Below are 14,687 nucleotides of genomic sequence, written 5' to 3'. Positions count from 1 at the left end.
CAAAAATTTCAAAACTAACGTTAACCGGATCTTCTGCCACTTTGTTCATCTTAGCCTCAGAAAAAATGAATATAATATCTCCATCTACATCAACAGAATATCTCATGACTAGTTTGAAAGAGGAAGACGACAGGTTAACAACATGAGAACGTGATACTACACGGGCATACGACAAAAGTCTTGAACCACCATTCGAAAGAGGCCCCACTGGTGGAGGATCCACTAAAGGGCCGACAAGCACCGCCATCGTAGTCGCCTAACTTCATAAAAACCCTAGACCATGTGATGGTTGAAGAGAGACATACTTGATTAAGGAATTCAATGTCCTAGAGATCTTGCAGGCGACGAGATGAACGACTGACTGTGGTTGCGGCTAGTGACTCTATCGAATCGTGCACAGTAGGAGGAGGTTGGGGATGCAGGATGCGAGCGGGAGGTTCAATTTCTTAACTAGTTGGGTAGGGGTTGGATGAAACTAGAAAACTACTAAGAAGATCTCCACAGATTTGCCTACATAACAAGACGTCCGACGATGACAGGTCTGAGAAGATGTCCATAGATCGGCTTTGAGAGGAAATGAAGCTTTGAGCCTTCCATGATTCACTTTACTTGTTGGACAGAGGGTCGGAGGAATCCAGGGAACGACGAGCCGTTCGGAGATTCGCCTACGAGGAGGCGACGTCCGGCAACGGAGGCTACGAGCGGTCGTGAGTGAAAGCAAAGGCTCCTAGCACAGCTAAAATCGAAACATCTGGTGACGGAGGCTCACAAGGACGCAAGCAAGGGCAAATTCCTCGCTTGCCTCTCTCGGAATCGTCATTCGGAGATGTCTGGCGGCAGAGGCTCACAAGTACTTGCGAGCGAAAGCTAGGGCACTTTTGGCAGCAGCATTCCAGTCTTGGAGTATACCTAAGAATTCAATTTGCCACCCTTAAAATCATTAAACTCGTAAAACCTAACTCAAACTCAAATAAAATTAAAATAAAATTCAATTGAATTGAGTTATAAAAAATAATTTATACCAACTCCTTCAATAACTTAACTCGCATACTTTCCAAAAATATCAATAAAACAATTGTAGGACAACCTTATCGATCGCAAAAGAAAAAATCAAGTGTACCATTTGATTTGTTGGAAGGGAAATTGTCATGCTCCTTTTCTTTCTCTGTTTTGGATTATAATATCAATTATGATTATGGTGGCGAATCATCTATATATATATATATAGAGAGAGAGAGAGAGAGAGAGAGAGAGAGAGAGAGAGAGATAATACAGATAGAGATAAAACGAAATTTCGTGAAGAATGGACGTGGATATTTTTCTGGAATTGACAATGCTGAGGAAGGCGTAGGTCTCCCAAGCCTCTGCGATTATACTTCAATGGAGATTAATGTGGGCAGTTTTCAGCTCATCTACTTCCAACCACTCTGCCTATAGTCCATCCCAATGGCCTCTCTTTCTCTCACTCTCTCTCTCTCTCGCGCGCCGTGTGGTTTAATTTATAGCTGTCCATCCGCCACTTGCCACTCTTATTACTTAAACAACACGAAGCCCTCTGCCCTCGAAAAGTCCGTTTCTTCCCACTCTAATACCAGGATCCAGTAAGCTACCTTCACCATCCATGGCTATGCACTAGTTCCTTTCTGGATCTTCTTATTTATTTTGAATCCTTCACTGCAATAAACCCATTGAATAGATCCTTCTGCTTCCCCTCTCAGTTCAGTAAATATGGGTGCCTGTTTCTTGGACCAACTCAAAGCTCAGCCAGTTTGGGTTCTCGTGTTTTTCGCCGTGGGTTCTCTGTGCCTTCTGAAATCCTTCTTGGGCATTCTCAAGTGGGTCTACGCTTGTTTTCTCAGACCCCCCAAGAATCTCAAGAAATACGGGTCGTGGGCGGTGGTGACAGGACCTACGGACGGTATCGGTAAGGGGTTCGCCTTTGAGCTCGCTCGGAAAGGGCTCAATTTGGTCTTGGTGGGTCGGAATCCTAGTAAGCTAAAGGATGTTTCGGACTCGATTCAGTCCAAATACGGGAAGATCCAGATCAAGACTGTTGTAGTTGATTTCGCCGGCGATCTCGACGAGGGTATTAAAAGGATTGGGGAAGCAATCGAAGGTTTGGATGTTGGGGTTTTGATTAACAACGTTGGTATTTCGTACCCGTATGCGAAGTTCTTCCACGAAGTGGATGAGGAGCTTTTGAGGAATTTGATTAAAGTTAATGTTGAGGGAACCACAAAGGTTACGCATGCTGTTCTGCCTGGGATGCTGAAGAGGAAAAGAGGCGCAATTGTGAATATTGGGTCGGGTGCTGCAATTGTGATCCCCTCTGAACCGCTCTACGCTGTTTACGCTGCCACAAAATCGTGAGCATTTTAATTCTTCTTGTTGACGTTGTTTCTGTTAGTTAAGTTTTTGTGTTGAAAGTTGTAATGCTGAAATGGAGTTTTCTTGGGCGCACTCTTTGCAGGTATATTGATCAATTCTCGAGGAGCCTTTATGTTGAATATAAGAAGAGTGGGATTGATGTGCAGTGTCAGGTACTCTTGCTGGCTTTTAAGATCATTTTGAGCTATGGAATTCATGATTTCCTATATTATGCTTATCCTCCACAGCACACGCATGCGCCCACACACACACACACACACACACACACACACTTCAAGCGTGAACAAAACATGAAAGGTGTGGGGAACTGGAAATCCACATATGTTGCCGCAGTACCCTATACCCTAAAGATGATTCGTGAGCTCTCTCTCTCTCTCTCTCTATATATATATATATATGCATGAATGTTATGATCTAATCTAGATAGATCATAACCAGTAAATTGAGAGAATAGAGAGCTTAAACAGCCTGACCTGATCTACCTTGAGCTCATAACATTGCCTTTTGTTTCACAATATCCTTGTCCTCAAGGATCTAAGGCAGAATCACTAGAATAAGAATGAAGCTAAACCCCTAATCTCTTCAAGTACACTAGCTTCTCCATCAGCAGTCTCGAGAAATTGTTAAGTAATGACTATGTCTTGCATAGATTCCCTTCAATTACAAGCAGTAATGCCACCATAACATTTTCCTCCCATTAACCACATCTTTCTCTCCAAGGATGGAAGTGATGACGTTGAACTAGAAGGAAATTTTCAACTGTAGTTATTGTTTGGATCTTGCAAGAGATGACAAAAAGATAGCTAATTCCTTTCCCAGTACATTGAAAGAGCTGTGTGGTCATGCAATTTCTTATATCCTCATTGCTATTGCTAATGACTTAAAATTTTAAAGTATATCATATATGCTTCCCTTATGGAGTTATGTCAAACAGTGCCAATATTCTGCAAATTAGCATTGTCTTTTCTCCCTCCAATGAGTAGAATCCTTAATTCATTTAGACTTTATTTGGATCAAGGATTTTGTTTTGGAAAAAAGGAAAGGAAAATAATGAGGAAATTCATTTTTCCATTATATTTTTCTTCTATATTTAATATTATGACAAATGAAAAGTTGTTTTGATATGATTAAAAATTAGGAAAAAGCAAGTAGTAATGATGTGTAAAATCAAATTTTGTTCATGGATTTGGTATATATTTCTATTTTCTTTCGGACTTTCCTTGATAACCAAACGTGAAAATGTGAATTCCATAGTATATTTCTTTCTTTTCCTTAATACTTTCCGAGTTCCAAACGGGCCTTTAGCATTGGTTGAGCAAATTTCTGTTGATTCATAACCTCAACTCCCTATAATGTTGGTTGAATTGTTGAGCAGACATATCAAAGCACAATATATAAGCTCTTTCCATTTCTTTGGAGCCCTTCCTTCAACATCTCAAGATATTTTTCTTAAAGCTTCTTCCTAGATTTCGTTCTTTCTTCTCTTTGAAGCTCTTTTCAGCACATAGTTTCCTTCATTGAAACTTAGTACCCTTTTCTGCAACAAACAAACAAGGGTGTCTACTTTTAAATTTGTTTGAAAGAACACATTTCTCATAACATTTGAAGCAACCCATTTTTCCTTCCTGTTTTGAACATCCACACGATCTAGGCTTTTGTTTTTCTTGAAATTAAAGGCGTGAAACTGTTTTTGTCCCTTGTCAAGTTGATATTTGGTGTTTGGGGGTAGTAGCTGTGATTGTAGGACTTTTAATAAGGATCGAATCTGGAATTTGAAGGAAAAGCAGGTTATTTATGGGTTTGGGCACACTGTGAACATATGGAATATGAATTGGTTCATTTTTATAATCATGTCTTGAAGAATAGACTCTTGCATTGCCAGTTTTTTTACGCACAATCAATGAAGTAGGTCTAGATTGTGCATTTGAACCATAGAGCATATATTATTGGGAAGCCCACGCATGAAACTACAAATAAGGAAGGTTTTTTAGAATAACCTTGTGTAGCACTTACTAAGAAAATATGTGAGCTCCACAAATTTCTCCTGATATATCTAGTTTGATGTAATTTTCAGAATTCTTCTGCAAAATCTTTGTACTCACTTTCTTCTACATATTGTCGTTGGCTTGATTACATTGTTGGCCCGCAACCTAATGGGTGAAGTGGTAGGCTAACATAGTGTCAGAGCCATGGCTGCTAGGAAGGTCCTGGCTTGTATTCTTGTTGTGTTTCTCATTCGTTTTTAAACAACAACAACAACACAACCTACCATTGTGCCAAAAACAATAACTAACTCACTCTTCCTTACATGTGCTCTACTAGGCCTGCGTCTCAAATGCCTAGATCATCTAAGTCATCCTTACCTTATCTTATCTTCGATTGGTGCTATGTCTAAATTCTTGTGCATATGCTCATTTCTTATTTTATCTTTTAATGTTATACCACTCATCCACCTTAACATTTCAACAACTTTAACTTTTTGTACATGTTGTTTTTTAGTTGCCCTACATTTTGAACATTTGTATTTCAACAACTTTTACTTTTTGTACATGTTGCCATAAAGCATAACCGACCTCATAGTTGTCTTATAAAACTTTCCTTCTAATTTTAAGGATGTTCTACAATCACACAACACACCTGACGCACTCCTCCATTTTATTCAAACTATTTTAGTTCTATGTACTACATTTTTTTCAATTTTTGTTTCTGCTTGCATAATAAATCCAAGATATCTAAATCTATTAGTACTATTAATTTCTTGATTATCAAGTTTAATCTTCTTTCTACTATTACTTCTTACATTATTGAAATTATATTTCATATATTTTGTCTTATTCCTACTTATCCTAAAACCTTTACTCTAATGCAATTCTCCAAAGTTCTAACTTAGATTCCACTTTGCTCCTATTATCTTCAATCAACACAATATCATTTGCAAGCAAGGGATCTCATTTTGAATATTCCTAGTAAGTTCATCAATCACTAAAGTAAAAGGGTAAGAACTCAAAGTAGAATTTTGATGCACACCTATTGTGATTGGAAAATCTCTAGATTCCCTTTCTATAGTTCTAATGTTAGTTACTATTCTATCATACATATCCTTAATGACCTCATTATATCTACTACATACCCCCTTCTTTTCTAAAATTTACTAAAGAACTTTCGTAGGTACTCTATCATATGCTTTCTCTAGGTCAATAAAAATCATATGCAATTCCCTCTTCTTTTGTCTAAAATTTTCTGTTAAACTTCTTAAAAGATAAATAGCTTCTATTGTTGATCTCCCAGGCATAAAACCAAATTGATCTTTTGATATCCTTATTTCAAGGCTTATTCTTTGTTCAGTTAACTTTTTCCGTAATTTCATTGTATGAATCATTATCTTAATTCCACAATATTTATTACAGTTTTGAATATCACCTTTGTTTTTATATAAAGGTATTAACGTACTTTTCCTCCATTCCTCGAGCATTTTCTTGATTTTTTATAATACTATTGAATAGATTTAGTTAAGCAAATAATTCCTTTTTCCCCTAAACGTTTCCAAAATTCAATTGGTTTTTTATTTGGTCCTATAGATTTCCCACTTTCCATTTTTTTAACCCCATCTTAATTTCAAGGACTCTAATTTTGCGAATAAAGCTCCTATTTTTAGTCTTCTCCTCATTTGTCACTTCTAAGTTCAATCATTCATTCTGGTTTTCATTAAACAATTTATCAAAGTATATTTTATCTGGTCCTATAAATTTTTCACTTTTCATTTTTTTAACGCCATTTAATTTCAAGGACTCTAATTTTGCGAATAAATCTGCTAATTTTAGTCTTCTCCTCATTTGGCAATTCCAAGTGCAATGTTTCATTTTGGTTTTCATTAAACAATTTATTTGAGTACCTTCACCACCTCTGTTTTATGTCTTCTTCTCTAGTTAAGATATTATCATTCTCTTCCTTTATACATTTTACATCACCTAAATTTTTGTTTTTTCTATCTCTTGCTCTAGCAAGTTGATAAATGTCTTTTTTTCCTTCTTTTGTATCTAGTCTGGTATATAAGGTTTCATAAGCTTTATGTTTAACTTCATTAATAGAAGTTTGCATTTTTCCTCACTTTTTTTTTCAAGATTTTTTCTTATTTCTACAATTTTTTCATATTTTATACCAATTTTTTTTTTGTCTTAACAACTTTTTAGACTTCTTAATTCTACTACCAACTTTCTTTACTACTTGAGTATCTACCTTTGGATTTACCTAAAATCTCTTTTGCTATCCTTACATTAGACTTAGCCATTTTATTTAAAATAGTATTTACATCTACCTTATTCCTTATTGTCTAATCGCATTCTTTTATCATCTTATATTTGAATTTTTACTAAATTACCTTCCTTCAAGCTCCACCACCTAGTCCTCTGGTTTTGATTTATGTTACTCATTCTCTTCCATTTTTTATTATGTATATCTAATACGAGGACTCTTTGTTGTGTAGTCAAACTTTCACCTTGGATAACTTTACAATCCTTACAAGATAGACGATCCCCTTTCCTAATTAAGAACAAATCTATTTTGCTTTTTTTTAAGTCTAACCTTCAAAGTTATTGAGTGTTCTCCTCTTTTTATAAAGCAAGTATTCATTATAATCAAATCCTACGACATGGCAAAATTTAATATTGTATCATTGGCCTTATTTTTAACTCGATAATCATGGCCTCCATGTATCCTCTCATAGCCTATATTATCCTTTCTAATGTGTCCATTTAACTCAGCTTCTATGAAAGTCTTTTCAGACATTAATATCCCTTGTAAAATACTATTCATATATTTTCAAAATTGCCTTTTAAGATTTTTTTCTAAGCCTACTTGAGGAGCATACACACTAATGACATTTACTATCTCTAGGCCTAGAGATATTCTAATTTCTATTCTTTTAACATCCACTACATTATCATTTAGAACTTTGTCTACGATAATTCTCACCCTGTTTTTATGCTTTTCTCTTCCAGTATATCAAAGTTTAAACCCTACTTTTTCAATTTCTCTAGCTTTCTCCATGATTTTGTTTCTTGAAGGTAGATTAAGTTAATTTTCCTTCTGAACATTATTTCTACTATTTCCGTACTTTTGCCTACAAATGTCCCTATATTCCAAGTTGCTAATATAATCCTAAGTTCTTGTGCTGACTTCTATGCCCTCTCCTTTCTACAGTGACCAGGTCTATTCTCTTGACTTAGGTGAATTTGGTAAGAATTCATGATGATATAAGATCTTAAAGTTTTATGATGGCTGTCAGATACCCAACATAACCCTGCTTCTTTATTTGGGCTTGGGACTAGCTATGTGTATAAAGCAAGTTCGAATATATATATATAAATATATATATATTTTTAATGCAAACTTATATTACATAGACAATTTTCTAAATCACACCCTACAACTAGTAGAAAGCACACAAACAACACAATGTATTTAAAAATCTGAAACATACAATTTTGGGTGTGAATTCAAGTTAGACTTAAAAAAAAAAAAACCCATGCAATAGTACTTTTTGGAAAACTTTGTATGCTCCAAGATTTGCAAATGGAAAGTAAAAAAGTGCATATGTTATGCCTACAAATCATAAACACAAAATCTACACTACTAACCATCTATTGGAATAATAATAATAATAATAATAATAATAATAATAATAGGAGAGGAGAAGATCTCACCAGTGGCTGAAATTAAAAGTTAATGACAACCGACTGAAAATACTATTGTAAATGCCCTTTAGCGTTGGAAATTTGATGCTTCTAGCAAAAAATCAAATCGAAGAATATTGAAGCAACGATGGATTGCAAGAATTATTTAATCTAAATTCAAGATTGGCGATGGAATTGAGTAGTATTTGGTGCTGACATAACCTCTCACTGGACTCACACCCCCTCACACATAACCTTGATCAAAGATGGATGTTCTTTTTTGACACCATCTTGAGCTAAAATGTGTAATCTTGCGTATTTTCAGTTGAAATTCTATTGACTCGATCTTTTGGAAGAACTCAGATGGCGTTTTGCTATGGGTTGATTTCGAATAAGGTAGGAGGAAGACCCGAGTGTCTTCGGAGGACGTTGGAGGCCACCTATGGTTAACAGGAGTGAGGAAGACATTGGTGCTGGGTGAACTGTGTGGGTGTGGGGTGGAAATATTGTGGATCGAGATGACTCTTCATAATCTGGGAAGCGAGGCAGATTGAAGGAAACTCTGGCGTCTGCAGGAGGTGAATCAGATTGAATGGAAGCTTGCGTCCGTGCGTGCACGTGTGAGCGGAGGATAACTAGGGCTGGGCGCTGGGCCAAAGCCCATTTGAGTCCTTGTTCTAGTTAGTTTCTCTATTGTTGCTTTTGTTGCTAGTTGTTGTTATAAAACTAGGAGCAGCGGGAATAGTGGGGTGAGCTAGAGAATTGGGAATTTGTTTTGTTTCTTTGTTTCTTTGGAGAGTGGCTCTCTCGAACCAGCCAACCTGTAACTTCATTTCCATTTTTATTGCATTCAGTATTCGTTCATTCATTCCATTTTCTTATTGAAATTTATCCATTCATTTCATTCATTCCATTTTCTTATTGAAATTCATCCATTCATTTCATTCATTCCATTTTCTTATTGAAATTCATCCAATCATCTAGCTCACACTAGGAGATTCATTACACGTTTCTTGAAGAAACCAGAACGATGGAGAAAGAGGGAAGAGAACGGAGGGCGGAGAGTGGAGTCCAAGATGTCAAATTTCTTTGCTACTATGTTGAGCAACAACCGAACCAAAACGAAAACTCATACAAGAACATCGGATGAAGCATCAAGAGAACTCAAGAAACTGTAATTGCCGCTGAAAATTATCAACAAGACGGGTCTGATCTACCTCTTTTACCATGACAACGTTTGGCATTTGGGTGTTTAAGAAAATACGAACAAGTGGGTGAATTTAAAGAGAGGGAGGATGATTCCATAGGAAAATGGGGCTTAACATTTTCTAGATTGAATGGTGGATGATTGGGGAATTAGTCTAAATCTACCGTTTAGAAAAAGTGATTTTTGACTGTTTGTGAAGGAAGAAATTAGTGGAAGACCTCGCATGATTTGGCGAGAAAATTTAGGAAGACAATTGAGGCTGTCTGGAAGATTGATGGATCAGTAGTGTCTCCAAGGCCAAGACTTCTGGTCTGATTGGATTACCAATTGCAATTAGTATTACCAATGAAACATTGTGGGTGTTATTCATTATCTGTTTTCCTCTGCAGCTTCATATGGAATCGGGCTGCATGCGCATGGGAATGTGAAGGCTTGATATGCATTGAAGCTTAAGCTTTAAGGTAAAGCAGTGATTTAACAACTGCTATGGAAAATTTGTTCTATGTGCAATTCTTGTTATTCTTCTGAGATAAATAATATCATATCTCTATCCATCCTTCAAATTACATGGCAACAAGCTCAACCTTTTTTGACTTGGGCACCTCACTCAGTTGGAAGTATTCTTTGCACTTCCTAATCCAACCCCTTGGTTTGTCACCAACTCACCATTAAAAAATGGAAATCAATCCTTGGAGAGTTCGTAATCCAATTCCTTGGTTTTTCCCAACTTATTATTAAAAAATGAAAATCAATCCTTGGAGACTCAATGATATCCCATTGTTTGTTGGTTTCGCTTTGGTGGCTGAATTCCCCAATCCTCATGTCTCTTGGATTGGCAAGACACCCCTTTTAAGCTTCTTACACTATACCTTTCATGATCACCACTTCAGCCCAGATCACGTACTGCTCTGATACCAGCTGATCATGTAACCAGTGAACCGAGAGAATTAAAGAACAGGGGGGAAAGAAGAAGCAGCAACTAATAGAACAGAGAGAAAATGCATTCTGATTCAGTTGTTACTTCAACCATGCAATCATCTCATACTACCCTATTTTTATATGTGCTAGATTACAACTGATTTACTAGCAACTAACATCTTAACTAACTACTATGCTGATTAATGAGTACTAACTGAACTGCCAATTGAACTAACTTAGCTAACTGACAACTGAAACATAGAACACAACTAAAAACTGAACAGAGTAATACTACAGAGTCTAAATGGCATCATCTGGCCTCTGCCTTTGATGTCAAACAGTGTGATCTGATCTTCAGTTCATAAATATTAATTTTATCATCTGCTTTTGTATCCTTTTGGATTGGAAAATAGGGCAAAGGTGGTTGCTTCACACTTTCATCCTATTGGTGGAGTCATTGTTTACTTGTTTGCTTAGTGAACATTTGTTCTATGACAACACTTACAGAGGCTGTAACATTATAACCATGAAAACTTCTGTAAATCACGTGTGAGCAAGATCTATCTGAAAAGGAAGGTGTATTTCCAAGAGGGGGTGAATTGGGTTTTTAAATTTTCTTTGATTGATTTGTTAACTTATTTTAATTTCTGCAATTGCACAAGCAAAGTAGGTTTTCAATTACAAGTTTAGTGGAAAATTAACTTTGTAAAACTTTATGAATGTATATGCCAATTTGTTTATTCTTTTCAGCAACTCAATACAATCCAATCAACACAAACTTAACACAATCCACACTAGAGAAAGAGTTCAGCAATGCTTGTCAAGATTCAGTAATTCAAAGTAGAGTTTGAGAATGTATGCTTGCTGATAAAAAGCCCTGTGTTCATGGACAATTCGAACTTCCAACAATCTTCCCAAAACTCAGACTTTAAATAAACTTTCAGTTAATTAGTCTTGGGTGCTAATCAATCAACATACTCCCTTTAAGGTTTCCGCAATTTATATTGATCAACCAACGTACTCCCTTTAGGTTTTCACAATCCCAAAATCAAATTAAATCTTGGTTTATTTAATTTCCAATCCACGTAGTGTATATGATCAAAAAAATTAAAATCCAACCATGCAGTTAATATAAATAGGAAATTAAATGAGAGTAGGGAAGAGAGTGAGACGAGTTTTTACGAGGTTCGGCTATACCCGCCTACGTCCTCGCCTTAGGCTAAACCACCCAAGGATTCCACTATAACCATTCCTTTATGGGCAGGAGCAACCTTGCAATCTCTCCTTCAATAGGCTAGAGTGTGCCTCTTGAAATGATACCCCACACTTGGTCCAACAACGATTCAAGAACCTGAACCGTTTACAAAACAAGAACAAGTTTTGGTGTACAAAGACATTCTCAACAAGAGCAGATTAGTACAATAATTCAGCACTAAAATATACTTTAATTCAAAGTACTAATTGAAAGAGTTTGAAGCCTTTGGAAGTATATCACTGTGTGCTTTCTTTCTTGATTGAAAGAATTCAATATAGACTCAGAATTGTATAAGAGATTCCCAGCAAACCTGAGTAGAGAAATTTAGAAAGTAATTGCACAAGAGAGCTTTTGAGAGTGTTGAGAGTTTTGAGAACAAGAAGCTTGTAGCTGTAATTGCTTGGTGTATTTGAATCCTTAGCCTTGCGGAGGTATTTATAGATGATTAATCAAGAGTATTTCGTATTCCCTAAGTGACTTGGAGTGTTTCCCAAGTTTTCATAATGGTTAGAATTTAAAAAATCAAATTTAGAAAGTACCCGTTATGTTTAAAATTTAAACTCTCGAAGAGTCAGTCGACTAGGAAATAGGAGTTAGTCACCTGGATGGCTGGATCCATTTAAAACTCTGAGATTTTCAAACACAGAATGAGTCAGTCGACTGGGAACACACGAGTCAGTCGACTATGTCCTCTCGGGTTGTTTCAAAATCAGTTCAAATATTTGTCAGTCGACTGGGAAAACCTTGTCAGTCGCCTGAAAAGACCAAAAACTGATTTTTCAATTTTGTTTTCAAATTCTTTTTGCTCTTTTGTTTTCCCCAAAATAATTTAAGACTTTTGAAAAGAATTTTTCGAGGTTTTTCAAAACATGGTCTCTAAGTCACTGAGATTCCTAATGAGCTACAAATCCAATCAAATTTTCATTTGAATGAAGTACTTATATAGAAACTCTCTTAAGACATTAAAACATTTTAAGCTTGGAGTCTTCATGCTTGTCTTTTGTTTTGTCCATCTTGACTTTGAGCTTCAAATTCTCTAAGCTTTTAGCAAGTCCTCTTTGATATTCACACTCTCATGATCTTCAAGCTTTCATATTCTTTTTCCACGGAGTCTTGCAATCAGCTTTTGTATTCATTTGAACTTGAGCTTAATGACTTGATTCCTGAAGTCTCATCACTTGCAACAAAACATGTTAAGTGACCTTTTCTTTATTATCATCAAAATAAGATTAGTAAGCTATGTTAGGCCAACACTATCATTCTACTTATGAGTGGGTATCTGTGGTAATTGACAAGGACAATGTAGAAAAGAGGCTGCTCTTTAGCAAGCTATTGCCATTAAAACAAAATCATTATAAGGAAAACCTTTTTATCTGATTATCCAATGGTCTCTTGACCACTCAACAATTAACATGGCCGCCTGATCAAAGAATGGTAATGTGTCTCAGCTCCAGTGCCATAGACAAGTGACTAATTAGGGCACTGGGCACATTAGAAATGGTATGTTCTTCAACAAGCATATCCTGCACAAAGAGAGCATTTAATTTGCACACAACTTCATTTCTTCGTAAGAGGCATCCAATAGGGTTTAATTATTTTTTCAAATAATTTTTTTGAGTAAATGGAAATAATCGACTTAATTTTCTTGGGAAATCATAACTAGAAGTTTATCTTCCAATTTTTTCTTTTTACTATTAGTATCTATGAAACATTGGATAACAGATTTAACCTGTTTTTTTCAGATGCCTCGTTGGTTCATCGGGGCATATTCAATGTGGTTGGATATGTAACTTTTGCAATTATTTTTACTTTTTCTGTTTGAATTTTTGAGATTGGCCGGTGGAGGTGCCATCTGTTGTGTTGACAATGTAATTTAGGTTTCACTGCTTATAATAAATTATTTACAAAAAAAAAATTATGCTTTTACCATAAAGCAAATAAGAATGCAATTTTTTTTTTTGGAGTCTATAACATAGAATAGATAAAAAATAACTATTCCCAAATTTTTCCATGTAATGTTTATTCTCATCCCTATTGCATGGATGAATAAAACAAATTTTTTGCATGGGTGACTTCTTTTAAAATTGTTATATCGATATACATTTTTTACTACATTTTTCCATTGTATTCGATCCTATATGTAGGGATAGATTCACAAACCAAATGTAACCTTAATCTTGAGGGCTTTGATGTTAGTTGTATTGTATGCTTTTGATCAAATTATGGGAGTGAAGGCCATGTCTGTTTATCACAATGCAAGATCCTAACATCCCATGTTATCTATGCAGTTTTTATTCTCCAATTTCACTCAACTGGTTTGATTTTTGAGGATCCGCCTTCCAAATATTTTTCCCCAACCCCCACTTCTCTCCCCTCGCCCACCACCACCACCATCACCACCATGACACACAGACACTCACACACAGATGGAATACAGATAAGAAGAAAACAAAAAGATATTTACTGGGTTGAAGATGTCAATTTGTTGCAAAATTTTGAAAACTATAATAGATCACATTGAAGGCTACAAAAGAGAGCAACGAATTATTATTTAGTAAATGGCATGGATGTTGCAAATTCAAAATGGTTCAATCCCACCTGCCTCAATGGCAGATTCGGTGTGAATATCCCAGCTGATCATACCTACGCAAGAAACCATGTTCTTTACCTTTTTCTGTTTTTTTTTTTTTCTTTTTTGTTTTAAAAAAAAATATGACTTGGGTTCTTGGATGCAGGTCCCATTATATGTGGCGACAAGGATGGCATCAATCAGGAAATCTTCCTTCTTTGTTCCCTCTATAGATGGGTATGCCCGGGCAGCTGTACACAGTATAGGCTATGAACCTCGATGCACACCTTACTGGCCCCATTCTCTTCTCTGGGGTTTGGCATCATTGGTGCCTGAGTCTGCTATCGATGCATGGCGTCTCGGGTTCTGCCTCAAGATTAGAAAGAGGGGACAACTGAAGGAATCCATGAAGAAGGAATAAACTGTTCTTTCTTCATCATCCAATTATGGAGGTGGACTGGTATGGGCAGTTCCATTGGCTGATCAAGTATCAGCATGCTTTCTGTTTGGAAGTCATAGATCTTTTTTTCATATTTGAGTTGTAGACTTTGCATGGTTATGTGAGTTTGTTAATTTATAATCTGCTGTACTGTTCTTCCATGAGTCTAGTAATTTGGATTTTTCCTATTTTCCTATCAATGGAGCATCTAGCAGGGTTATATATATATATATATAAAG

General features: G+C 36.1%; 1 protein-coding gene across 1 annotated transcript; it reads left to right on the top strand.

Annotated features, from left to right (window-relative positions):
• Positions 1-1,237: 1,237 nt before the first annotated feature.
• On the top strand, positions 1,238-14,648 carry LOC131144665 (very-long-chain 3-oxoacyl-CoA reductase 1-like). The gene is made up of 3 exons (XM_058093446.1): positions 1,238-2,366; positions 2,471-2,540; positions 14,176-14,648. Exons 1-3 carry the CDS (start codon positions 1,729-1,731, stop codon positions 14,428-14,430), a joined length of 963 nt encoding a protein of 320 aa, XP_057949429.1. The 5' UTR covers positions 1,238-1,728; the 3' UTR covers positions 14,431-14,648.
• The last annotated feature ends 39 nt before the right edge of the window (positions 14,649-14,687 follow it).

Source organism: Malania oleifera, chromosome 12 (assembly GCF_029873635.1).
Source record: "Malania oleifera isolate guangnan ecotype guangnan chromosome 12, ASM2987363v1, whole genome shotgun sequence".
Taxonomy (NCBI): domain Eukaryota; kingdom Viridiplantae; phylum Streptophyta; class Magnoliopsida; order Santalales; family Ximeniaceae; genus Malania; species Malania oleifera.
Note: the sequence above shows the minus strand (reverse complement) of the source record. Positions and strands in the feature narration are given on the sequence as shown.